We start from the raw sequence: 27,758 nt of genomic DNA on the forward strand, positions 1-27,758 counted from the left end.
TTCTTCTTCCCTTCCAATAAACTGGTGGGGTTTTTTCATCTTTCTCTCCTGGATCTTCTTCTCTTTTCACTCTACTTTCTCTCACTGGCCTTAATTGCTAACTATATGGGTAGGATTCCCAAATTTGCATCTTACCCTGAGTTCTAGGGTTCTTACAGCCAGTTAACTATTGGATATCTCTGTATATGGTTATCTCACAAATACCCAATACCAAAGAAGCTAAAAATGAATGTACCTTCTCCATTCCAAAATCTGCTTCTCCCCTGAATGGTCCTTTCCATTGTAAAGAATTTCACTATCTTGTCAATGGCTCAAATCAGAAATCTGAGGATCATCCTTAGTTTATCTTTTTATTTCATATCCCTGTTATCAAAGACATATTCTTTTGTTCAGTTAAATGTTTTATTACTTAACTCCTAAATAAACTCTCTTGAATATGTCTACTTCTTTCCCACCTTATTTCCACTAGCCTAGTTCAGGTCTCTATCATCTTTCTTTGATCTCTGCAAAGTCCTGTTAACTAATCTCCTTGTTTCTGCCTTTGGTCTAAACCACCTACTTCCTTTCTTTATGCTATACGCAGTGATCTTTCCAAACTGCAAATATAATGGCATTATTCATGGTAGTTTACCTCCACAACTCTGTGTACACAAACCTGATCTACTACCTCCTACTGAGTTCAGATTTCAACTTGAATGTTACTTTCTGTAAGGTAGCATCATTCCTTCTGCATTTCCCTGCACCCCAGTTACCCATCTGATGCACTTCAATGTATTCTAAACACTATCACAGCACAAAATATACTGCATTATAATTTCAAGCTAAACTGTCTCTAACCTCTCTAAAATATAAACTTCATAATTTTAAGAATCCTATCAAGTGCCTCAATAGTGCCTGGCACCAACAACAAAAAAAAAAAGTCCCTGGCACATACACATAGGACCTCAAATGGTTAAGTAAAAAAAAAAATTTTTTTAATATCAATCACTAAAATGGTGAAAACTGGCATGAATTTCTCTAAAATGTTACGTGAAGGCTTTGTAACTAGTACTAGTTACTCAATCAAAAATAACTAAATGATTACAAAGGTGTATAACTAGGTTCCACAGGGAGTTACAAAGCAAGGGGGAAGGTATCACTCTAACATTTAAGGTAGTTATACTGATTTCATAGGATTTTTTAAAAGAGGAGACTTAGTATATATTTTAAAATGCACTACAAAGCTGGTAAAGATCTTAGAGATCATATAATTAAACCCATGTTACAGTTATGAGAGAACAAGCCTAAAGAAAAGTGACTTATAAGCCCAAGGTTTTCTTTTCATTATGTATAACAGACTGGTAGAACTGAGGTATATATAAAATATAGTGTAGTGGGCAGCCCGGTTGGCTTAGCGATTTAGCGCCTGCCTTCAGCCCAGGGAGTGATCCTGGGGTCCCAGGATTGAGTCCTGCATCAGGCTCCCTGCATGGAGCTTGCTTCTCCCTTTGCCTGTGTCTCTGCCTCTCTCTCTCTCTCTCTCTCTGTGCATCTCTCATGAATGAATGAATTAATTAATTAAAATCTTAAAAAAAAATACAGCATAGTGAAACAAAATTTCCTGTCCCTTCCTGGGTCCTTTTAGCTGGACTAAGAACCAAATTGACATGAGATTAACAGAAGAAAATAAAATTTAATTTCATTATGTTTGGGAAATCCACACAGATATGGAAATTCCAAAGACAGGCAAAATTTTGTATACATGTCATTCTAAACTAAGAAAAAAAAAGGGAAGGGATCTGGGACTTCAAAGGGAAGGAATGTAATTTACAGAAAGATAAAAAAGAGTAAATGTTTGGTAAACAAATGTTTGCTGGGCCACTCAGAAACAATGGGACACAAGACTAATTGCTAACAAGCCTTACCAGATTCCTCCCTCTCTCCCATACTAGCTTATATCATAATATAGTTCTCTTTTTTCAGTGATAGCTCTTTTCCTGGAGCAGGTCCTCTATCTAAATTTTTTTAGGGAGTTGTGGGGGAGATAAAGAGCCTTCCCTGAATCTGCTGGGTTTTAATTGCTTTTAACTCAGTAATAATCTTCATGCCAAAGTGGCCCATCATGGGGCAGCCTGCCCTTGACCCCTATAATACACATACACTCTCTCAATGTTTTAAAAACAATTCCTTTCCTTTATACACATATTATAATTAATATCCAAAGTTTTCAATAAATAAGTTACAAATAAGTATAGGGGTCAACAAACTATGGCCCACAAGTCAAATCCAGTTTTTTTTACAGCCAGTGAGCGAAAAATTATCTTACATTTTTAAATTATTGGAAGAACAGCCCTCAACTACTATTATCAAACATTGAATGGCCATGGAAATTAGCTGTTGCCATGATAGTATTTCTTAATGAATTCAACTCAAAACCGTATTTAAATGTGAAATATTAAACAGTAGTCACTGGAAGACAACTAATGTTGTTTGAATCACAAGTAATGGTAAACTGCTTTATATACTTCCCTTAGTGTTAAAAGTTAAAACAAGAGGCAAGATCTTCATTTCCATGAAAATATGTAACAGCTTCATTTTCCTAGTTCAAACGACAATTTTAACAGCATTCCTCAAACCTCAAGGCAAGATCTGTATTTCAAAATCCACTTAACTGTGCACTTGAGGAGATTCTACCTACCACAAATTGGAAGGGATTAATCTACAATGTAATACACAAAAAGACAAATATCGGGAGAAGAATCTAATAGAATTCCATAAATGTCTTCTAAGCAATAAATATGTTTATTTAAAATCACAGGCTTACAGACTGATGCCAGTGTTTGGAGGTACCTATCCATATGAAAAAGACATTTTCAAAGATGAAATATATAAAATCTCATTATACGCTGGCATTAACACATAATATGTATAATCAATTTTGATAATAAGAAACATTAAGCCCCAATTAAGCTAAATGTTATCCCCCCAAAAGAATTCCATCTTCCTCATTAGAAGACCGGTATTAAAAAAAAAAAAAAAAAGTACTCAAATACTTTATAATTTTGCCAATTAAAAAAGTCTGTGGAAATTTGTTTTCTCTCTTATATAAATACTATATAACATCCTCAATTTTGCGTTTTGGTCTACAATGCCTAAAATATTTATGATCTGACCCTTAAAAAAAGTTTGCCTATAAAGAAGTTGAATATTTTAATTTCTAAAAGACTAACACTGAAATTAAGACTAAGTAGTGTTTTTACTAATTCTCCATTCAACCTATTCAAATATGTCCCCTGACCAAAGAGATGTTTCCCAGGTCACCAGTAACTTCCTTGTAAACAAATTGCATCTTACTTGCCCTCTTAGCAACATACATCATCGCAGGTCATTTCCTCATTCTTGAAACAGTTTCTCTCTTGGCTTCAAAACTCTGCTTTTCCTATTTTATGGATGCCCCTCCTCACAGTCTTCTTTGCTGGCTCCTACTCTTCTGACTTTGAAACTCTGTGGCTTCACAGTCTCAATCATGGGCTTTTTCCTCCTCTCCAAAGGTCAACAGTTTCTATAAAGGGACAGATTCTAAATATTTTAGGCTTTAGGGGCCATTATGGTCTCTGTCACAACTACTCAACTCTGGCATTCTATCACAAAAGCAGCTATAGATAATACATAAATGAATGAGTGTGGCTCTACTGTAATAAACTTTATTTACAAGCAGAAGTGGCAAGCTAGATTTGCCTGTGGCCCATAGTTTTCCCACCCATGTTCTAGACTCTCACCTTTCCCCCATGACTAAGTAGCATCTACATACAACTGTTGACATCCATACTGCAGCCTCAACCTCCCCTGTGAGTACCAGATTTATATGAACACACCACACACACAAACACACACATAGTCCTATCTTCTCCCGGGCAGTTAATAGTACCACTTTTTACTCTATTACTATAGTCAAAAACCTAAGAGTCATCACTTACTATTTCCTTTCCCTTAATTACCTGTCCTTTTCTAACTCACCAGCAGTCTTATCAGTTCACTCTCAAATACCCATCTTGAATCTATCTACTTCTCTTCATCTCCATGGCTACCTAGTCTAAGCCTCCAACATCTCTAACCTAACCTACTCTAACAGTTTCCTAAGTGGCCTCCCAGTTTATGCATTTGCACCCACCAGTTTGTTCTCTAAAAGCAGCCAAGTGCTCTTTAAATTCCATTACTTCAATCTCATGTTTAAACTCAGGAATGGCCTTCATACAGTTTACCTGGAAAGACCCTAACTAATCTTGCTTTCTGCCTACCTGCCTATCTCATCTCATTCCATGCTGTCCTTCGTTCTTGAAGTAGCACTCATGTTTGCCTTCTGTCAATTCCTACACTGTGCTAAGTCTCTTCCTATCTCAGGGTCTTGATATATGCTTTTCCTTCTTCTCAGAATGCTCTTCCTCCAGCATATATTCAGCTTAAATATCATCTACCAAAAGGCCTTCCCAGACTACCTCATCTAAAGCAAGTGTCATTCTGTTTATTCGTCTAATAGCACACATTATCAACAATTATCAACAATTATTTACTTTATCTTTCCTTTCTTAAAATTGCAAACTTTATGAGAGTATTTTGCCAAATTAATTCTCTGATGTACCCACAACACCTGGCACAATGTCTATTATATGGCAGGGAGAGTAACAAATATTTGCTAAATAAATTGTCAAAGTTGGAAAGCTTTCCTATGAATAGTATGTTACATATTTTAAAGTAAAAATCCAATAACTCACTCAAAAAATTTTTTTAAATCTAAAATTAAAATTAGAAATTTGTGTCAGAAGTCCCAAATACTAGCTTTCTGACTCTTCCAAAATGCTCACATATAAACTTTTTATAGAAAGGTTTATAAACTTTTTTGCATATTGATTTTACTTTGACTTCCCTTATTTTCAAAGTAACTATGCCATATTTGCTTTTGTGCTGAATGTTGTATATTGTGCATATATGCAAAAGATAGACTAAGGTATGTTGCCAGCACATGAGACTTCTATTGAGAATTTGAGGTGCTACTTTTTTTTCCCAATGTGTGTGTGCTGAAAATCTCAAGTATGAGTACCCACAAAGGTGCAATAAAAAACTAAGTTAAAAACTACTCTGCCATACAGGTTGCAGGATCTTGGGAAAGCTACTCTTAGCCTCAGTTTCTTAGTCACTAGGAAAAAAATAATTCCTTCTCTCTCTGAGAGAAATAAACAAAATAATTACATGAAAATTTACTTAGCTCAGTTCATCTGGCACATAGCAAACACTCCATAATTGCTAACTAATGGTAGTAAAGATGACCTTAGCAATAGCTATAATGGTAGTAATAGGATATCTTCTATAAAATATAAGAACCATTATACAATAGAAATTCTGAAATTGTGTTACAAAATACTAGACTGTTTTTAAAATTATAAATGTTTCTAATAACACAGCATAATAAATAACCTACCCTAAAACTCAGAAAGAAGACAGAAAATGTAAACCAATAAGGGCACATTCTCATTTAAATTTCCCTGAAACTTTAAAAATAGTTAATGTCTCAGTTAACTACCTTTAAATGCTTAAAACAACAACCCTTTGAGCAGTCATATCCAGATATTAACAAAAATACAAGATCTTCAGTGCAAAAACTGAGGAGTCAAAAGATCAATAACAACATGATAGATACAACTGGTTAGCAAGAGAGCAGTGGTCTGATGACCTTCAAGTGTTTATCAGGAGTAAACCCTTGGGAAACATAGGGGGATCAAAAGAGAGAGAGAGTGAAAGAGAACGAAAAAAAATTAAAAAACACTACGGAAGAGTGACAAAAAGTAGACATTAGGAACAGTAATAGAGATGTCAAAACACAGACCTCCTTTACATAGTAGAAAAGAGTTTAACACAACCACAAGGGATGAATGAGAAAAGAATTGTCTGAGGGCACCAGGGAGTGGGAGGAGGGGCAAAATAAGCCCCACACATTTCACTACCACTATGACAGAGTCTAAAAAACATGCCAACTGAAATGGCACAGTGTTCTGGAGGCATTTGGTGTGATGACGAGTATGTCTACAAATAGAAGTAGCCCCAAAGAAAAGTATTAAAATATAGTATATAAAGACACTGGCATCTGGTAGAAGCTAAATTGTGCTCATTATACTTTTACTAAGGTAGAGAAAAATGCAATACATTCAAATATGCCACTACCAAAAGCCATCAAAGTAGAACTTAAAGGGAATGACGTTTTCTTACCTGCAATGTCCTTTACCTAAAGAATCTCTCATTTACCAGATGATTTGGGATAACTAAGTTGTTATATTTTAACATGTAACTACTTGTCCTTCTGTGGTTGTTTTCATTAACTTAAAACAGACATAAACCTATGAGTCAAAAACAAGGCTAGAGTGCTATAAATCTACATACTAATTAATTCAGCTGAATTGAGCAAGATGCTAATAAAATCTGCACTCAGGGGTTTAGTCCCTATTTCTTCCAGTTAGCTTTATACTATGACATGCCAAAGAAAACCAGACAAGAATGTGGTTATGCAAAATCATCACTATTTTTAGGAAAACTGAAACAATCCTCACTAATAATGGTTCAATATTGGGTCACTCCAACACACAAGATCATCAATTATTTTTAGTTCTACCTAAATTTCTGGATGACTCTATGAATTGCAGACCTATGAATTCAATTTTTCTATACATATATTTGTTTCTAAAAATTTGCTTGTCATAACTGCTATAAAAAGTAAGCAATAAATGACTAATAAGATGGACAATACCAAATTAATTACTGATGAATTAAACTGAAGCAGTGCTGAACTTTTCTGAAGCCATATTAGGTGTCCAATATTTAGAATTTCATCAAAAATTTAGAAATGAAGAAGCTTCACAACCAAGGAAAACAGTTACCATAACACTCATGTATTTGATAGAGAGGTGAGAAGCCTGATGGGGAGGTAAGGAGTTACTTCTCAGTCTTTATTCAGAGATAAATAAAAGTAAAATAAAGCAGTAAGCTTGAAGCGAAGAAAATATACTGATAATAGCAAATATCAGTGGATGAGAGAAGAGAAGGAAAGAGAAGGCAGAGAACTAAAAAAGAGATAGATAGCCTTACAGCCTTTCATATAAGCAATGGTACTCAACCAGGCCAATTTTGCTATACTCCTCCCTTTCTTCCTGCCCAGAATCTCCTCCAGGGAACATGTGGCAATGTCTGGAGATATGACTGGGGATGAGGAAGGTGGAAGGGCACTATTGGCATCTAGTGGAGAGAGGACAGGGATGTTGCTAAATATCCTCTGTGGAGGACTAACCCTGCAACAAAGAATTATCCAGCCCGAAATGTCAATACTGCCAAGGTTGAGAAACTTTGATACAGAAAAAGGAGCCCTATACGTCTCAAATATAAAAAGGAATCACTGTATTAGTACTCCGTACAAGAATGAGTGTTCAAAAGTCTTGAACACCTAGTATGTTAATGGTATGCATTAATAAAGATAAAAGATTCTAAGAGAAATGATTAATTTTTTAACATACTGATATAAAGGAACAAACTACAATTATTAGGCATGGTTACCTACAGGGAATACTTCTACTAATTTCCCTTCCCTGAATTTACACTGGTCTTAGTTTGCTTAACCAACAGCATGCAGCAGAAATGACATTCTGGGACTTACAAGGCTAAGCAAAAACAAGTCTGTAGCAGGCTGAAGAATGGCCCCCAAATATGTCCACATCCTAATCCTCTAACCCGCGAAAACCTTAAATTATACAGAAGAAATTTTGCAGGTGTCACTAAATTAAGGATTTTGAAAGAGATTATGCTGGATTATTCAGGTGGACCCTAAATGTAATCATATGGTTCTTATAAGGTGGAAGCAAAAAGGTCAATGAAGGAGAATATGATGTGACAACCAAGGCAGAAATCAGAATGATGTGGCTAGAAACCAAGGACTGCTGCAAGCTGGAAGAAACAAGGGACAGATTCTCCCCTGGAGCCTCCAGAAAGATTGAGCCCTCCTGACACTTTTATTTTGGCCCTTAAGTCTCATTTTGGACTCCAGACCTCTAGAATAGTAAGAGAATAAATCTATGTTGTTTTAAGCCACCAAATTTGTGGTAACTTGTTACAGCAGCAATAGAAAACTAATACAAAATCTTATAGCTTCTATATAGCCCTCTTGGAACATTTTCTCTGTGGGTCCTGACCAATCATCTAAGTATTATAGTCATCTCAAGAATGTTGTGCTAGTGAGATCATCTGCATTTACTCTGGTTAACCATTCCAGATGAGCCACCTCCACCAAAGTACCAGACATGTAAGTAAAACCATCTTGGATCCTGTGATCAGCACATCTGCCACCTAAAATTTATGAAGTGACCTCCACAGATATCACATCAAACAAATCTAGCCAAGCCCTGCCTATACTCCTGATCCAAAAATCATGAAATGTAATAGAACAGTTGCTGTTTTAAGTCACACAGACTCTGAACATCAAGCTATATGTGAGTGATGATTAGAGATTATCAAAAAGCACATAACCATTTTATAATAGGGAAAAAATCCTATTTGTGTTAGCTCTTTTCTGCTGGCAAAAATCCATAGTAATAAGACTACTCTACTATGCCAGTAACTCTGAAGTATTCTGAATTAAGTTTGTTGGAAACTACTGCTATAATTAGGTTCTTTCCATATTGGTAAAATAACTGATTGTAGCAAAGCGTCATTTAACTTATCTGGGCCCATGATACAGAAGCTCTCAGCTTAAGGAGGGGGAAAAAAAAAAAGAAAAAGGATTCAGCTTATTAGAGATCTTCCATTCTTCCTGACTCAATTCATACTGCATATCCTCATTCCGGTTCTTTCTCTCTTACTCGGTTTAGTGTGAGCTACACCTCCATTATTCCTCTTTTACTATTTCAACCAAGGCCCTAAATAAATATCTTTATTCACATATCTTAATCTGGAATATGAAATGTTTTTCTTGCTCTCTTTGTATTCTCCTTGAGCAAAAGCCACGATTATCCCCAATTATCCCAGAAACCAATAGCTTAACTGAGTTGCTACCTTCTCACATAACCATGGGCTGAGAAAGATGAGAATACTCTTGTTAAAGAGTCCAAGATCCCTATGACTCAGAGATCTATAAAAAATCTTGTTTTTAAGTATTCTAAGTATCCACTTTAATATCAAATTTTAATCTTCCAGCCTTTCATTTTGCCAAAGGCCTTTTGTACTATGGCCTCTTGTTGCACTAAGTTCTCAAAATGAAACATCCTACCTTAAAAAAATCACAAAAGGTGAGAACTACAAGATTAAAGTTTAGAATTGTATGATGTATCTATAGAAGTGTAGATAAATGGCAAAAAAAAAAAAAAAAAAAAACCTAATTGAAAATGTCACAATTACCACTTATACAAAGAAACGGAAAAAAATGCAAGCTGATTAAGATCTAACATTAATAGAAAAACTGGTCTGTTCACCTCCATACATTTTTTTATCTACTGTGTGTAAAAGAAATCCCATTTTAAAAATACCTAGAGCACACATTTAACAAAAATACTCCCTAAGAAGCTCCTTTTTTCCAATCATATCTTTCACTGTGCCTCCCTCAAAGCCAGCTATTATCTCTCTGTATGATTCTCCAATAAACATTAATTTTAACACTTTTAAGTAAGTGTGGAAGGCAGCCACCAAGATAGCCCCCAATGATTTCTACCTCCTGGTATTTGCACCTTGTATGGTACCCTCCAGCCATGTACCAGGAAAAAAGAAATGAAGTATCTCTTCTAAGACTGGGTTATAAAAGATTGTGGCATCCAGCTTAGGCTCTTGCTCTCTCCTATCACTCATTCTGGGGGAGGCCAGTTGCCATGTTATGAAAACACTTAGGAAGCCATGTAGAGAGGCCAGCATGGCAAGAAATGAGATGTCCCGCCAACGGACATGTGAGCGAGCCTTCTTGAAAATGGATCCTCCAGCTCCAGGCAAGACCTCAGCCAATGCAGCTCCAGCTAAAAGCTTGATTCAAACAACATTTTGAGATACCCTGAGTCAGAAACATCCTACTCAGCTGATTCAAGATTCCTGATCTCCAGAAACTGAGATAAAACATGTTTTAAACCACTATGTTTCAGTGTAATTCGTTATACAGCAATGTATAATTAATACAATGAGCACTGCCTAATCTCAAAAACCAAATTCATGTTTTAATAGTTAAAATATATATATAAGTAGAAATAGTAATTGCAAAAATTGAGAGACTAATTCATTTTTAAAATCTTAGCTAAAATTGAAAGGCAACTGCAATGTCAGTTTGCCAGTCCTGCTTATAAAAACAATGAACCAACAAAGTACTATCAGGAAAATATGGACTGCTTCTGGAAGAACAGAGATCAGGATGACCAGGTACACTGGGTACACAACATCAACTTTTTTAAAATTGGGAAGGAAATCATTTTGTAATTTAAAAATCATAATATCCTATTTAACTACGATAAGACATCCCACAAAGCTTGCCTTATCATGTAAAGCTTTATCTTGTCACAGACCATATCATATGCCTACTGATAAACACATATGAAAAATAAGGGCAAATGTACCAAATTTCAATGATAGATTTCACAGCCATATCAAAGCATAGATGATTTTTTTCCTGTAATGTATCCACAGCAAATTCAAAAATGCTTCTTTCAATCATACAAGCACACATATTCTTTCCAAGAACACATAAGATTTCCTATAAGAAACTCCTTTTATCATAATTTATTTAACTAGAAAATGCATTTAATACCCACACACTTAGTTGGGTATTTAAAAACATTCAAAAAGCAACAATAAAAGAAAAAAATGGGAGTTTTTCATTTGTCTGATTGGGGAAAAAATGATTTCAGTGATCTCCATAGGAACTGTATGTACTGATACTGAACACAATAAGGAACACGAAGACTACTAAAAATTAAAGTAGCATCATCAATAAGTGTCATTTGAGTCAATGGGCAGTAATTTAGTCATCAATACTGGCATAAATAGTTGATAGAACTTTGAAAAATCTTTAACTTATGAACAGGAAATAAGCATTTGATTGCCACATTGTTTCCTGTAATTTTGCCAGTTTATTTTGAACAAAGACAAATTACTAACTTCTCTCTCATATAACTTATATACTTATTAAGTTTAATTGATGCTAACTGATCTCCACTTACTGGTATTTATAGGTCCTTTACAAAATATTTAAAACCATGTCAAATTTAAAATTATCTTCATTGGAAAATGCAGCATCTCTACTGCAATACTACTGCCATGTGCTAAAACAATAAGGTACAAGGTAAAATTTATCCAGTTGTATCACAGGACTTGCTTTTCAAGAATTGTCATAAAATTATATTAATAGGGCCCTGCAAACTTGTCACAATGTTAACGCAGAAGAATTTCCAAGAAATTACTTAGACAAGGCCAAATGTATGTTCAAATAGTGTTGCCCATGGAGAAAACATTTCTAAAATTAACGTTACAGCATGTTTGATGGCCTGTATTGTTTTCTCAGGAGCACCATTTCAGAATTGAATATTTTAAAACCACACAATGAGTACAAACATACTCTACACATATGCTAGTATTCGATTATTGCTTCATATCCTGGCACGATTACACACTTAATAACTGAACTGATTACGGTGTTACATATTTTCCCTAAAAGCACTGTGCACAGACCGTATCTGGAATACCCAGTACTGTAAATTGATCCACAATTCCTGAACGTAGGGGGAAAAAAAAAAAAAAAAAGGCAGTTCAAAGGCACAACTAAGAAAAAAGTTTCCAAAGAAGCAGTATAGGTGAGTCAGGCTTATATGACCTTCCTTCATTACTGTGCAGAGGCCAAAGAAACATTTTCAAGTGCCTCTGGCAAATCAAATGCCATGTTCCAATCAACATACTCTAAACCTAGGACTCTATGGGATGTTTATGTATCTATCAACTTTGGGGAGGGAGGTAAACTTTTTTAAAAATGTCAAACACATCAGAATGTAATATAAAATAATGCATTTTGTCTGTCTTATGTTTTTCATCTGTACTACCGTATTTAAATTGCAAAAATATCTTAAGATGGAATTAATCACTTACTCCTTTCATCCTTTTGATTTTCTATATTCTTAGCTTTTTCACCTGCAGTCAAGTTCAGACCTACAGCATTCCGCACCGGTTTTAAAAATATCCTATTTTAACATGTCAACTTAAAAATAGCCTTGCTTTCACCGTTCCACATTACTTTAAAGCCGAAGTCTGCTTTTTGTTGTAGAGCCACAGATTCCCAGAAAAATACCTTCTTATTTATACTTCATTCTTTCAACCTCTGGGGAAACAACAAAAACTGTAGTTTAACTTGTGCAGGGCCGAACTTTATCGACAGGAGCTTGCAAGTTAGGTACCGGCAGTTGTTGGTTTGATCCATCCTTGCCATTTCCCAGGACAATGTGCTGCTTAGTTTGGCTGCTTAGTTTCATACAACTAGATGGGTGTGCAGACACACAGCGGAGAGCGTCTCTGCCTTAGGAAGCCATGCCCCCCCTTCTTTTGGACACCCATACATCGTGGTCTGATGACCTTTCAAGAAAGTTTCTTCCTGCCTCTGGGGGTTTGCAGGACTTTTCCATCAGGCAGGCACCGCATGCCACCTGCGTAGCTGCACGTTCACAAGAAAGCAGCAAGGGCTTGGGGGGTGGGGGGTGGGGACAGGAGGGCACACAACAAATCAAAGCGCCTTCAAACAGTATCGGTTGACAATCTGGGCGGAAGCTCGGCTTCTGAGGCTGAGGAGGAACCAGCCGAGCGTCGGGGCTGGCTGCGGGGCACGACCTGCGCCTGTCCTACCTGCGCCGGGGACGCTCAGGAGGCGGAAAGCCGCCCCCTCCCACGCCCCGCATGACCCCGCCCCCTCATGCCCCGCACGACCCCGCCCCCCTCACGCCCCCCCCGCCCCCCCCCCCGCCCCGGACGTCCCGGGCTCGAGGCCAGGAGCGCTCCCCCCGCGCGGGCTGCGGCTGGGGACGCCGGGCCCCCGGGCTCGCCCCTCGGCTCGCGCCCTTACCTTGGGCGATGGCAATGGACTCGAAGCGGTGCAGCTCCTTGAGCAGGCAGCTCCTCTCGGTGGAGTGCAGGCTGTAGATGAAGTCGCGCGCGCCCTGCGCCGTGTTCAGCGCCTCCATGGGCTCCTTCTTGGGGTGGGTGCCCAGCGCCCGGGAGCCGCCGGGGGCCGCGAGCGCCAGCAGCCCCCGCCCGCAGCAGCACCAGGAGGGCGGGCGGGGCGCGGCGGCGGCGGCGGCGGCGGCGGCGGCGGCGGCCGGGCCCGGCCTCAGGCTGCGCGCGGTCCGGCTCCTCAGCAGCGGCAGCAGCCGGGACATGGCGGGCTGAGGAGCGGGGACCCCCGCGGCAGTCCGGGACGGCGATTTCTGGCCGGGCAGCGGAAGCAGCAGCGAGGCTCAGCCCGACCCCGCCCCGATGTCCTCCTGGCTGGCGGCAGGGGCGCCGGGCACCATGCGCTCCCCGGGCCGGCGCGGCGCTTCCCTTCCGAAAGGCTCCCGGCGGCTCGGCCCCTCCGACGAGAAAAACTTTCTGTGAGGCGGCCGGGCCCGGAGAGGGCGGGTGGGCGGTGCGGGCGGGCGCCTCCCGGCTGCGGAGGGGCGGCGCGGGCGGGCGGGCGGGCGGGCTTGGCGAGGGTTTGTCTCCGTCAGTTTGAGCTTCCAGAGGATGAGTCAGCCTCGCGCCGCCCTCCCTCGGCGCCGCCCTCCGCTCCCGCCGGCTTTCCCACCCTCTCGCCCGCCTGCCCTCGGCGGCGCTCCGTCGGGCTCCCGCGCCCTCAAAGCCGCCGCGCGCTCAGGCCGCAGCCTCCGCCGCTACCCCTAGCGGCCGTGCGGGGCTTAGCGGGGCGGGGCGGGGCGGGGCGACGGGGCGGGGCGGGGCCGCGCAGGCGCAGTGCCGAGCTCGGGTGGGAGCGTGCACGGGAGTCCCCGCCCCCCCGCCCGTGCGTGACGGTGGAGGAGCCGAGGCCGCGCAGCCCCCTGCGCCGGCGCCACCTTTAAGTCCAAGGCTGGGAGCAGGGAGGAACGGCTCCGGGCTTCTAGCTCGGCGGTGGTGCCGCTGCCGCCGCTCCGTCCCTAGCACCAGGCCTAAACGTAGGGCTTGTTCTGAACAGTGCCCCAGCCTGCAGCGCTCCCCCCCACCCCACCCCCGCCCGGCCCGGGCCTCGCCCCCCGGGGGGCAGCGTCCTGCTCAGGCTTTGGGGGATTGAAGCGCCCACCGTGGCCTCGGCCAGGCACTCTGGGCTTTGAGGCACCTGCACTGAGAGCTCCAAAGGGAAGGCAAGGACAGGGATTTGAGACTGAGGCCTTCACACCGAAAATACGCTTCCTCGTCCTGATGCCAGCAGCTTGCAGATTGTTAATGCTGGAGCGAGAGGCAAGGATGTCACGGATCTTTTCCGGGTGCTTGCCAAGGTTTGTTTTTGTTTTTCTCTTTGCCAAGGCGAAAAGAATTTTTGTGATTCTCCACCGTTTCCAGCGTGTCCAGGTCCTGGACATCTTTTAGGGCCAAGCTCAAAGGGCCTCCTCCTACCCTAGCCTTTCCTTTATCTCCTCCTAAGGAAGGCGATCTCTCCTTTATCTGAACCTAATTACACTTAGGCTTCCTGCCTTAGAGAGTAGATCCACTTAGAGAGTAAATCTGCTCAAGCACAATCAAGATCTAAATCTTACCCTTATCTTATCCGCTGCTGCACCAGCCCAAGACCTTGTATATAGTAAATGTGTCAGAATCATGTAAGTACAATATATAAAAGTGAGTCAAGGGAGGAATGTTACCACTAAGTCATCCTACTGCTCTAACCCAGAGTGTGGTTCCCAGACAGCAGAACTTGTGAAGCGTGCAGATTGAGGTAGTCTCCTGTAGACTCCCTGAATCAGAAACTAGGGGTTGGGCCCAGTCATCTCTGTTTTAAGCAGCCCTCCAGTTAATAGTGACGCACATAGAAGTTTGAGAAGCACTGCTCTAACTTAAACATGAAAAGCGTTTAAAAAAAAAATTCAGAGCAGCTTCTCTAGTGTCATAATGACAGTTAAGAATGCTTTGTGAGGGGTGCCTGGCTGGCTCAGTTGGAAATGCATGTGACTCCTGATCTTGGGATAGTGAGTTCAAGCCCCACCTTGGATGTAGAGATTACTTAAAAAGGGGGGGGGGGGGGGACTCTGTGGAAAATGAAGTTGGGGATAGAGACTTGTGTCTTTCTTGTTTTTGAAACCCTCTACATCCCCATTGTGTGTTGGAATCCTCTGCAGTTACTTCAGTCTCAAATTCTTGGGATTGCCACCACCTTCTCTTCTCTATCTTTTACCCCCAAGGGATTCTGACTCATTGGACTTGGAGTGGGGCCTGGGAAGTGAGGTTTGGAAAAGCTACACATTAAGAACCCATTCCTAACAGTCTTTAGGACACCAGTTTTGTGGGTGGGTTTCAGAAATAGATTGCTGAAAGTTTGACAACTGGCTCAACCGTTTTCTAGCTGTGTTAGTGGTAGATTATTACAGTAGTGGTCCCAATGAATCATGGCTTATGGTATCCATTCCCTTGTGTAGATCTGTCCCACGTGGACTGTGGGCTTGGCCATGTGACTTGCTTTTGCCAGTAAGTGGGATATCACAAACCTGATCTAAGTGCTTGCTGGTTGGAGCTTGTTGTAATGTGTTTGTTGGATGATTTATGATTATTCAAGTCTGCTAGAGAAAACAAGATCTGAAATGTAGACACAATTTGCTTATGAGACATTACACCTAAGATAAATGGATATGTGTTGATCATAAATAAAAGTGCTACTTTAGAAAGAAAGAGATAGACCAAGTGAACTTTAAATATCAATAAGATAGAGTTTGTATTACCTCTAGACTGACAACTATGTCCTCCCTAAATTGGCCACCTACTAGCAACACGCATTATGGTCCCATTGTGGCCTCCTGTAGTCTGTACAAGAAAAGCAGGTAAACTCCTAGCTACTCAGCCAGCTAATGGCCAGCTACAATTATGACCAGACACAGTTGCTCCTTCATCTCTCTGACAGAACAGGTATATGTTGATTCCAGGCTCCCCATCTCCTACTTTCTTCTGTGGTCTTCAAAACCACACTACCTGCAGAGAAGACTGGCACAGCAGAGAGGTTAGGACACATGAACATTGTATAAAACAAAATTCAGATACTGTAGCTTTTTCTACCTTGCTATCCTAAGCTTGTTTATCTATGCATCTCTTTCCCCCTGCTTCCCACTGTGTTTTAAATGGATGGACAAATGGTTTGGGTTACTGTTGCTCTTTAAGTGGACGCTTCATGCCAAACTTAGTGGCTTAAATAGCCAGTTGATTTTGCTCATAATTTTTCACCTCAGGAAGTACTTGCTAGGCACCTCTTTATTAGAGTCTCTTATAACATGTCAATCAGATGTCAACTAACTACAGCTGCTAGTTGGATACCCAGGATGGCACATTAATGTGGGTGAGGGTTGATGCTGGCTGTAGGCTGGCTGCATGTTCAGCTGGGGCTGTGAACCAATGTACCTTCAACCAGCCCCTCCAGCAAGGCATAACTTCCCATGGTAGCTGGCTTCCCTCAAAGCAAGTATCTGAAAAGAACCAGGCTGATGGGCTTTTCTGACATATACTAAGTGACATATCCTAGAAGTGAGGGGTGCCTGGGGGGCATAGTCGGTTAAGTATCCAACTCTTGGTTTCAGTTCAGGTCTGATCTCAGGGTGGTGAGATAGAGCCCTGCGTCAGGCTCCGTACTCACTGGGAAGTCTGCTTGAATTTCTGTCTCCCTCTCCTTCTTCCCCTCTGCCCTGCACCCTCACACTCTTTTCTCTATCAAATAAATAAATAAAGCTTTAAAAAAAGTCATGCAGCATCACTTCCACTGTACAGAACTAGCTACCAGCAAGCTACTAAGGCCAGCCGAAATTCAAGAGAACTCAATGGGAGCAATGCCAAAGAATTTGAGAACATGTTTTAAAGCTGCCATATAAACAGTGTAAGTCAAGTGTCTTCATATGGTCTATAAGCCCATCTGTCCTGTGATCTATGGTACAACCTGTGTGGTGGTGTACTTGGAGCCTGCCATTGTATCAAGGTAATTCGCCCTGTGACATTTGCTCTTTGGAATTCAGTTGCCATACATAGAGTTCTGGAGTATCCTGCTGGAAAGACCACATGGAAGAGGAGGCAACAGCCAATAGCCCTAGCTAACCACCAGGTACACATATGGGGCCATCTTGGGCCATCTAGTCCCAGTCAAGACCCGGATGACAGCAGTGCAAAGAGGTTAAGATCATCTGCTCCAGAGCCAGAGTTCCTGGGTTTGGGCCCTCACTCCTCCATTTACCAGCTCTACAACCTTGAGCTAATAACTCAACATTTCATGGCCACTCATCTGATGGGATAAAGCTATATTGCTAAATTTACTCATCTGTTAAATGGAGATAAGGCATCTGCTTTATAGGGTTATAGTGAAACTAAATGAGTTAATACACGTAAAGCATTTCAAACAATACCTGGAATATGATGAGTGCTCAATAAATATTAACTATCATTATCCAAATTCCCAAGAACCTCTCAAACCTCTAGGATTATGTCTTTGAACCCTAATTTGAGAAATGTCTACCTAGCCATTTGTCATTTAATACACGTTTAATGTGTACTAACTGGATCCCCTATCCATTCCCTGTCTCTGAACATTTGAATATTGCAAAGAAGAGTAAATGGAAGACATGGGGAGACGAGAGGGCTTGGGGTCTGTGTATAGAGCTATGGAGAAATATAGGTTAATGCAGGTGCATGTGGGTGGCAAGAGGAAGGTCCTGAGGAAATTGTGAGGGTGCTGAAGAAGTAGTGCCAACAAATTAGAGAAGGTAGTGCCAACAAGTTAGAGAAGGTTATGGAAGAAGGAGAGCAGGAGGGCCTGGATTCAGCCTAGCCTGCCCTTCACTTTAAAGACGACAAACATCATGCCTCAGTTAACAGTGACAGTTTCCGCCTCATGAAAAGTTGCTGCTGAATCAACAGTCCACAGTAGATTACATCACGCAGATACTTTCCAGAGTTCCTGGCATCTGTGTTGCTGGCAGGGCACAAGGCTATTTGCTGTGTACATGTTCTGTTACATACCCAGCTATTACTGTCCACTTTAAAATTCCAGAGTTGTTGCTTTACTTAGTGGGACCTTTAATCATTTATCCTGCCCACATTTTTGTAGTTCCCTTTTCGTACTTCTCATCCCTTAGGTTCCCACCTTAGTATTATGACCCCTGGAACTCCTCAGCACCATCAGAATTAAGGTACATAGATTGTTGCTTCATAATGAAAACCGCAAAGGCTGATTAGAAAAATTAAAGAAGATTTAAATAAATGGAGAGAAATACCAATTAAAGTTTGGAAAATGCAAAGTAAAAGATGTCTGCTCTCCCTGAATTAATCTATAAATTCAGTGTAATCTCAATCAAAATCCCAGCTGGGGATTTTGTGTCTCTGTATGTGTGTCACGGTCAAACTGGTAGTAAAATTTACATTGAAATGCAAATGGAGGCCATAGAGCATACAGAAACGTCATGGGTCCCTCTGAATTAAAATTCTAACTCTAACACCTACTAACTATATCAAGACAAGTTTTTTTTTTTATCTTTCTACGTCTTGTTTTGAGTTTCTTGTTATTTCTTAAAATCTACCCTAAGAATCATGAGGATAAAATGAAATAATGTATGCAAGACACATGGCAAAATATCCAACATGTAGTATGTACTCAACAATTAATAGGTAGTATTAAAAGGCATTAAGATTTAAAAAATAGTGTTAGCAATAAACAATATATCTAGAAGTGTCAGAGGCCCATGTAACTTTAAAGCTAAAAGAAAGAGAATCCAACTAGATCTCTATTTTCTCAACATTCCTATATCAATATTTGTCAGCATTCCACCTCCTTGCAATCAAGCTGTCCAGCTTCCAAAGGACAAAGCTGGAGATACAAATTTGAGAACCATCAGCATCCAGGTATCCTTTAAAGCTATAGAATTGGCCAAGTTCCCATTGGGGTAAGGATAGAGATGAGGAGAGGGTCTGGGGCCTACCTGGGACTCTTCACCCCTGAGAGACTGGAAGAGGCAGAGAAGCCAGCAAGGTATGAGGGAAATCATAGGATGGTGGTGTTTATTATCCTCCTTTCTGTTCACATCATTAGTGGCCTGGAACAATATTCATTAGTAGAATACTGGTCATTACTATTCTTGGGATATTGGATTTTTTTTTTTTTTTACTTTCCCCTTTGCACTTGTATCTGTTACTTGAATTGTTTATGGTAAATGTATATAATTTGTTTTCAAAAACAAAGCTTTTATTAAAGAAAGAAACTACAGAACCCCTGAGACATGGAAAATAAACCCTGAAGGGACAATCTCTCTTTTGGATCCTCTGCATTCCTCTATACCAGTCATTTAATACTACCTCTCATCATCACCTCTGTGACACTTCATTTTTAATGATTTCATCTACATGTTGGAAAGTCCCCATCACAGGGCAAGAAATAGTATCTCATGGAAGCAAGACAGAAAATATAAGAGAAGGGCTGTCAGTTGGAGCACAAAATCCCTGTGCTCAATTTCATACTCCATGAAGCTCATATTTATCTGACCATTCCTATGGGCAACCAGACTTGCACACCACCATAAAAAAAAAATACCTGCACACCTAATACACACCTACCTGACATTTGGGGCAATATTTTATAACATTTTTTCTTTTCTAGGTTTCCCATCAGGTTTGAGATTGGGGAGGAATATTGATCAAAGCAAATATAAACAATATGGATATGAAATGCCTTCTTTGCAAACTTAAAATTTGAATTCTTAGGGGGCTTCAAATATTTAGATGCTGAAAGAACTATTTTTGAAAAATGATTCTATTTGTGAGCCCAGCAGGGAGATTAGTGGAAGGATTTTGAATGTTCCTGTTTGTTTTGGGAAGAAAATAAGGCATTGATTCAGACTTTTCTTGAAATCTTTTCCAAGAGATTATCAAATTGTCTCCAAACTCTATCTGAATTCATATCTACCGGCCACCAAGTTAGGTACTAGAGTATGAAAATAAAAAAGTACTTTATTTACACCCAGATTTTCTATTTATAACATAATATTTTCAATGCTATAAATTACTACTGTTCAACAATATCCAATTCTCAGGACCAGAGAGGATTATTCTTTCCTACACCCTTGAATTTAGGGGCAACTATGTGACTTGCTTTGGCCAGTGAATGGAAGTCTGACATATTTCACCTCCAGATACAGGTACTTAATTGTCTATGCTCAACTAGGCAGCTCTCTCCTCTCCTAATGGTGAGATTCACAACATATGCTGAAATGGAAGTTCAGTGAAATTGATAATGCTGGGAGTAGTGAGCCAATACAGGAGAACAGCTGCCCTGGAGAGTTGCCCCAATCCCTAGCAGATTTTACATGACAGAGATAGAAACTTTTTTGTGCTAAGTCAGCATGATCGAGGGATTCCTTTTTATTGCAGCAAAAAGTCCAATATCATGACTAACACAGCTCTTCCTTGGCTCTTTCTCTTACCTTTGTAAAGTTGAATGCCTTCCTCCACTCCTACTATTTTTCTAAAGGGAGGACCTGTTTTGGCACCAGTGTGTTTGTTTTTCCCGAGTAGGGAGTAGGGAGGCAGAGTCCTCCTTTCCTCTGGTTTCTGAGCTTTATTTGAGTCTGGAACCACAGACAGATTTGGGAGTCAACAGCATCAAGGAAGTAGTTAAATCCATGCAAGTGGATGAAGTTGTCTATAGCAAATGTGTCAATGAAAACATAAGAGAACAGAGATGCAGGGAATAACAGTTAAGGGATAAGCAGTGGAAGAAAAAATAACCAAAGAAAGGTGAGATGATGTGGCAAAAGGAAAAAATCTTACCACAGAAACCAAAGGATGATAAAGTTTCTAGAATAAGTGGTCTGGAGTTTCAAATGCAGCATCAAAATAAAGCAAATTAAAGACAAGGAAGTACTTATTAGAAATGGTGAGTTGAACACATTTAATTATGACCACTTTGTAATAAAAGTGCACTAAACTGAATGTAAATGGGTTAAAAAAAATGCATACCCTCGGAAGCACAGAGTTAATGGGAGAAGAGCAAGAGCTGACAACATTACAGAAATACAAGATGGAAAGCAAATGGAGAAGTGTTAATTAACCTGATGGATCAGAGAAAGGTGAAAACTAAGCCGGAACAGAGCAACCCACAAGAAGGTTAATTCAAGCAACAGTCTTAAAAAAAGTACCAGAATTGGAGGCACCAGGTACCTCTGAGGGTTGAGATATAATTGAGTTAAAAACAGGATATCTAGGTGAAAATTTTTAAAGGATGTTTATAAAGCCAGATCTCCCTCTGCATCATCTATAGCTGGGAGAATGCCACTTCCTCACTCCAGCAAGAATCCAGAAGTTTACTAGTGGAGAGACACTGGGCCTAAGGGCACTAGAAACACCTGGGGACAAGGGAGGTACACCAAACACAAGAGATTAAGTGAATACCACATTCTAACTCATGGGTCCCTTACCACTCTTCTGCTCTGTTTCAAAGAGAGTATGGTAGCCATATGGTAGCCATACTATGGGAGGAGTATGGAGGAGTACTCCTCTCTGAGTACCCAATAAAACAGCTCAGCCAGACCACCCAACAGTGAAACTACCAAATTAACCAGCTCTACCTATCAGAGAGTTTCTAAACAACTTTTGTTGTTTCTTAAATACAAGATATGGGCCAGGAATTTAAAATCACAGGTTGGTTGAAGAAAGCCTTCAAGAGCAAACAAAAATAGCTAGCATAGAAAAAAGGCATCTGGCTGGCTTTGTTGGTAGAGCATGCAACTCTTGATCTTGTGACTTCAAGCCCCACATGGATCATAGAGATTACATAAATAAATAAATAAATAAATAAATAGGAAAAAACAAACAAACAAAAGGATATCAGAGGACATAGGGAGCAATATACAACTTTTAAAAGCACATAATACTAATATATTTACAAAATAAGAGGAGATACAGCATCTATGGGAAAAAGTAGGATTCTGTAAAAGTAAGAATAGTGAGAATATTTCTTAAAATTTGAAATAGGATAGTCAAAATGAAAAGTATAGCAAAAAAATTGGAAGATAATACTGAAAAACATTTCTTTAAAAGCAGACAATAGAAAATATAACATATAGAAGATAAATGACTAAAGAATCGGATCAGGAGGTATAAGAAAGGAAGATAACATAGTTTGAAAATGTAAGAGAGAAAATTGTCAAATGTCTGAAGGAAAACTCTCCAAAGTGAAGGTCATTTGTTCCCAGATTGAGAGAGTTCACTTAGGGCTCAGAACACTACATGAAAAAAAGACCCACTTTAAAGTATTTCATCACACATTGTTGTTATCAGATCACTAGGGACCAAAAAAGATCTTAAACGTTTCCAGCAGCAAAGTGAAGGAATTTCAAGGGAGTTCCAATAAAAAGGATCTCATTTCAAATATAGTCAATAATACTATAATAGCATTGTGCAGTGACAGATGATGGTTACACTTTTGGTACACACAGCATCACTGTTTTGTACACCTGAAACTAATGGAACATTGTGTGCCTATACTCACAATGAGTAACTCATTTGCATATACAAATCTACTAAAAAAAATATTTTTTAAAAAAGGATCCCATTTCAAACATCAACACTAGTGTCAGAAACCAGAAGACAAATGGAACAATTGCTTCAAAATTGTAAAGAAAATTATTTCCAATCTAGAATTCTATATCCAGCAATCCAATTAGATTGGATTAGAAGGTAGATTATAACCTTTTAAACATTCAAGTCTTAAAATATGTATGTCCCATACATCATATCAGGAAGAAACTGGAAGATGTGCTCCATCAAATGGAAGGAATAAAGCAGGAGATCCAGGAGATGCAAAATTGCAAGACTGTAGGTCTAGAGAACAACCAGTCCACATGGGAGCAAGGCAATGGAAGGCTTTGGGAGGCGTGCCTCTAACAAAAAGATGGACTTTATGGATTTTTCCGATATTTTTGAAATATTGGAAGGAGTCTTCTGGGGGAGAGTTTGAGAATTGATTAGTGATAGGTAGAAAATTAAGCAAACAAAAATTGACAGAATTAACACTAGTAATTTTTTTTCTTATTTTATTCCAGTATAGTTAACATACAGTGTTATATTAGTTTTAGATGTACAACATAGTGATTCAACAATTCCTTACATTACTTGGTGCTCATCTTGACAAGTGGACTCCTTAATGCCCATCACCTATTTCTCTATTCTTCCATCCACTTCCTGTCTAGTAACCATCAATTTGTTCTCTATAGTAACATTCTATTTCTTATCTCTCTCTCTCATTTTTTTTTTTTTTACTTTGCTCATTTGTCTTGTTCTTAAATTCTACAGGTGAGGTATTCCCTTTTCTCTGACTTACTTCATTTAGCATTATACTCTCTAGCTCTATCCATGTTGTTGCAAATGGCAAGATTTCATTCTTTTTTGTGGCTGATCTAGTAAAAAGAAATTAGATTAGGGAGAAATTAAAATAAATTTTAAAACCACAGGTAGAAATATTTACAGATTATAATAATACAGAATATTGATTTAACCAAAAATTATGATATATCTAAGCAAGGCAGATGTGGAGAGGGGAAATGTTTTAGCTCAGAGTGCCATAACAAAAGGCCATGGAATGCATGGCTTAATCAACAGGAGAGTATTTCTCACAGTTCTGGAAGCTAGAAGTCTAAAACGAAAATATTAGCAGATAATTTTCAGTCTGCAGCCTCTTGTCTTGGCCTGTAGGCAGCTGCCATCTCACTGTGTGCTCATATGTCTTCTTTATGCAAGTGTGGAGAGAGAAGGGAAGCAAAGTCTAGTGTCTCTTATTACAGGGTTCTAATACAATCACAAGGGCACTATCCTTGTGACTTCTTTTAACCCTAATCCCTTCCCTGGACCCCTTCCACAAATACCAACACATTGGGAGTTAAAGCTTCAGCTATGAAGGGCAGTGAGGGAGACACAAACATTCAGTCCCTAACAGGAAGAGTGTCTGTGTGTGGTGGGGTGTGGGGGAGGGGGGCGGTTATAGCATCGTAGGGCAAGAGAGTTGGAAGTAAGAAAGCTAAATCTTTATCTTGCATACTAAGCATACTAGTCAGGGTCACAACAATTCATACATTCTAAATGAGATAATTCAAGGAAGGTTTATTTACTAAGTTGTGAGGGTTGGTGGAGGGAACGAGAGAGAATGCAATAACCCAGGGCTTAGTAGCAATTGCATTGTTGTCAACTCTAGTCCCAAAAGGCTAAGTGGAATACATGGGGACTACATTCTAAAATCAGAACCAAGCAGGGTAGTCCTCTCTGAGAGCGGCAGTGACCTCCAGTTGAGGACAGTCTGTAGAGTGGATGGTCAAGGAGGGGACCAGGGGGACAAATAATCTCTTCTCACTGTCTGTTATCACTTGCTGTCTCTGATCTCTCCAGCTTTTCCCAACTAAAGAAAACTCAGCTGGAAGCCAGAGTGTCTATTCAAAACCCATTACTGTAGTCCATAAAAATGTGTTTCTTTGAACAGAGAGTAAGAAGAGTAGAGGAGATCCAAGGGACAAATAGAATATCCAACACAATAAGAAAATAATAATAAAATAAAGAAATAATAGGCATGTAATGCTATTACATACTCAGAAGAAGCTTAAAACAGTTGAAAATAGTTGTCTATTGGAAATAGGGAGGCACTGAATTGGGAGGTGCTTTTTTTTTTTTAGTATATTTTCTAGAACTGTTTGACATTTATAACTAAATAGAACTTTGGTAAAAATAATATTTAAGTGCTCTTTGTATTTGCAATGAGAAAATCGCTGATGACCTTTTGCCCTGCAATTTCGGTTAAGTGACAGGAACAGAAGTCAGATTATAGTAGGTTGAGAAGAGAAGCTGAGATGATTAGGAAATGAATTCTAAAAGCCAGCCAAATTGTGTTAATCAGCCGTTTAGTGAATGTCTATAATAGCTAGTCAGTTAGTTTAAATACATGGAAGGTATGCTGCATGCGATTTGTGTTTTAATGATCTATGCATCCAATACTTTGGACCCACATGTATAAACCATATGTCCTGCACATTTATGCACAGTTTTAGGACTCAGAATATCTTTTTGTGCTCTTAATTATTAAAATGGATCCTGGATATTATTTCATGACCTGTCCCCAGAATTTCTTGCCTTTGACCCCCATTCCTCCTACAGTATTTTCCTTGTATACCTTCCAAACTCAAATTCAAAATTTGAACCATCTTTAACCTCCTCTTTCGCTTCAAAAGTGTCTTTGCTAAATGCCACACATTCTATACATTAAATATGGGTTTTTAAAAATATTTTTATTTATTTATGTATTTATTTTAAGTAATCTCTATGCCCAACATGGATTTCGAACTCATGACCTCGAAATCAAGAGTCACATGTTCTAAGCCAGCCATCCATTAAATGCTTTTAATTTTTATTTCCATTTTCCATCCTAGCTGGCTCTGACAGAGTTTAAGCTATCAGGATTTGTTGACTATCTGTATGTACTCTCTCTATGCCTCCAAACTATATCTCTAATAGTTCCCCTTATTAACTTATGGACTCTGTGGTCTTATTAGAAACTGCTGTTCTAGCCACATCTCTTACTACTTGCCCTTTCTTGAGCCAAACATGACTCCCTTAGTACTCTCTAAGATTTCCAATCTTCATGTTGGTGTTCGCATTGTCACCTGTTCACAGCACCTTCACACTCAGTATCTCTACATGTCCAATCTTTCCCGTTTTTCAAGGCCCAGATCAAATGCCTTCTCATTCCTGGGGTATCTCTTGAAGATGTTTTCATAGAAGATTAATGACCCCTTTTTCTGACCTCTGTCCCTCAACCTTATGTTCTAGTCCATGGCAGGGGTGGGAGCTAGTTTGTGGGGTAAGACTCACTTATAAACACCTTGAAAGAAGCTTCCTTGTCTCATTCATTTTTTGTTTCCCTTAGCAGCTAGCATATGATCCTGTACATATACACATTCAATACATTTGTTGAATTTTTAAACTATGTAGCCAACCAATATTTTTCCTGCTTTATTGAGGTACAATTGGCCTACAAAAAACTGCATATAATTCATGTATGTCATTTGGTAAGTTTGAACATACGTATATATTTGTTATATCATCACTAAAGCCAAGATAGTAAACATATCCATCACTTTTAAAAGTTTCCTTGTATCCCTCTGTTTTTTATTTGATTTCGTTTGGGTTTGTTTGGTTTTTTTTTTTTTTTTTTTGCAAGAATACAACATGACATACCTTCTTAACAAATTTTAAGCACCTAATTCCTTATTGTTAAGTGTAGGCCTTGTGTTGCACAGCAAATCTCTGGAATTTACTCATCTTGTATAATTGTAACTTTATACACTGAACAACTCCTCTATTATCCCTTCCTTATTCCCTAGTAACCACCATTCTGCCAATCAATATTTGAGTTTATGATATACCGCCATTTGAATGGCAAAAAAGAGCAGTAATCTTAGGGAACTATCATCATAATAAGACCAATTTACTTTGTCCAAAGTCTCAGCAAGATAAGAAAACATTATATGATTGCTAAGGAAAAGATAGAGGGTGCATGGACTGAAAAGTCCTATTGAAATTGAGAAGCTTTAAGCCAATATTGTATCCACTGTGTAAATAGAACAGAGGTATGGAGTCAGATTAACCTGGGCTAATATCTTGCCTCAGCCCTTTACCAGATGCATACCCTTGGCCAATTAGCCTCTTTGACCGTCAGTGTCCTACATAGCAAAATTTAGACAGTAATGATACTTACCTCCCAAAGCTGTTTGTGTAATTCATTGAGATAATCTACATGAAGAATTTTGCAGAATGCCTGGAATACATCATATACACTCAGTAAAGGATACCTTCTTTTTTATTATCAGTGGAGAGAACTGTGTTAATCAGTTGCTAAGGGCACTAGATTTGGAACCAAAGAGAGCTGGGAATTCTTATTTTAAAATGATAAGAAAACACTTCCAAGCTCATTTTATTTGCCTAATAAAATGACATTAAACTCATACCAAAGCAAGATGGGGTCAATATAAAAGAAAAGAAAATTACAGGTGAATATCCTTGATGAACGTAGATGCAAAAACTCTCAACAGACACTAGCAAGCCATATTCAACAGCACATTAGAAGGATCATCACCATAATCAAGTGAGATTTATCCTTGGGATGCAAGGGAGATTCAATATACACAAATCAATAAGCACCACATTAACAAAATGGAGGACTAAAAACCGTATAATAATCTGAATAGATACAGAAAAGGCACTTGACAAAAGTAAATTATCCTTTAATGATACAAACTCAGTAAATCAGGTGTAGAAGGAATGTGCCTCAACATAACAGAGGTCATATATGACAAGCCCACAGCTAACAAACTAAACAGTGAAAAGCTGAACCTTAAACTTTTAGTTTAAGGTGAGGAAAAGACAAGAATGCCCACCCTCACCACTCCTGTTTAACATGGTACTGGAGTCTTATAGCAATTGGCAAGGAAGAGAAATAAAGGCATGCAAACTGGAAAGGAAGAGGTTAAATAGTCTGTTTGCAGATGATA

The 27,758-nt window shown here is 39.4% G+C and overlaps 2 protein-coding genes and 1 long non-coding RNA gene across 11 annotated transcripts in view; 1 reads left to right on the forward strand and 2 right to left on the reverse strand.

The window, feature by feature from the left end:
• The window catches only part of TMEM65 (transmembrane protein 65), an 87,176-nt gene extending 73,641 nt beyond the window's left edge, over nucleotides 1-13,535 (reverse strand). For all 6 annotated transcript variants that reach the window (XM_072774406.1, XM_072774409.1, XM_072774408.1 and 3 more), the window contains exon 1: nucleotides 13,088-13,535. In XM_072774406.1, the coding sequence (XP_072630507.1) occupies nucleotides 13,088-13,400 (313 nt within the window). In that variant the 5' untranslated portion in view covers nucleotides 13,401-13,535. The remainder of the gene's footprint in view (nucleotides 1-13,087) is intronic.
• Nucleotides 13,536-14,049: 514 nt separating this feature from the next.
• The window catches only part of TRMT12 (tRNA methyltransferase 12 homolog), a 75,736-nt gene continuing 62,027 nt past the window's right edge, over nucleotides 14,050-27,758 (forward strand). For 2 of the 4 annotated variants that reach the window (XM_072774427.1, XM_072774426.1), the window contains exon 1: nucleotides 14,055-14,492. The gene's annotated coding sequence lies outside the window, so the exon portion shown is untranslated. Of the gene's footprint in view, nucleotides 14,493-27,758 lie in introns of all 4 variants that reach the window. The other 2 variants (XM_072774429.1, XR_012006785.1) reach the window with 2 other exon arrangements.
• Nucleotides 15,933-27,105, reverse strand: LOC140603815 (uncharacterized). Its single transcript, XR_012006787.1, has 3 exons — nucleotides 26,966-27,105; nucleotides 19,155-19,268; nucleotides 15,933-16,185 (listed from the first exon to the last, which is right to left on the reverse strand). It is a non-coding gene; the product is annotated as an uncharacterized lncRNA (long non-coding RNA).

The sequence above is a fragment of the Canis lupus genome, chromosome 14, assembly GCF_048164855.1.
Source record: "Canis lupus baileyi chromosome 14, mCanLup2.hap1, whole genome shotgun sequence".
NCBI classification, from domain to species: Eukaryota; Metazoa; Chordata; class Mammalia; order Carnivora; family Canidae; genus Canis; species Canis lupus.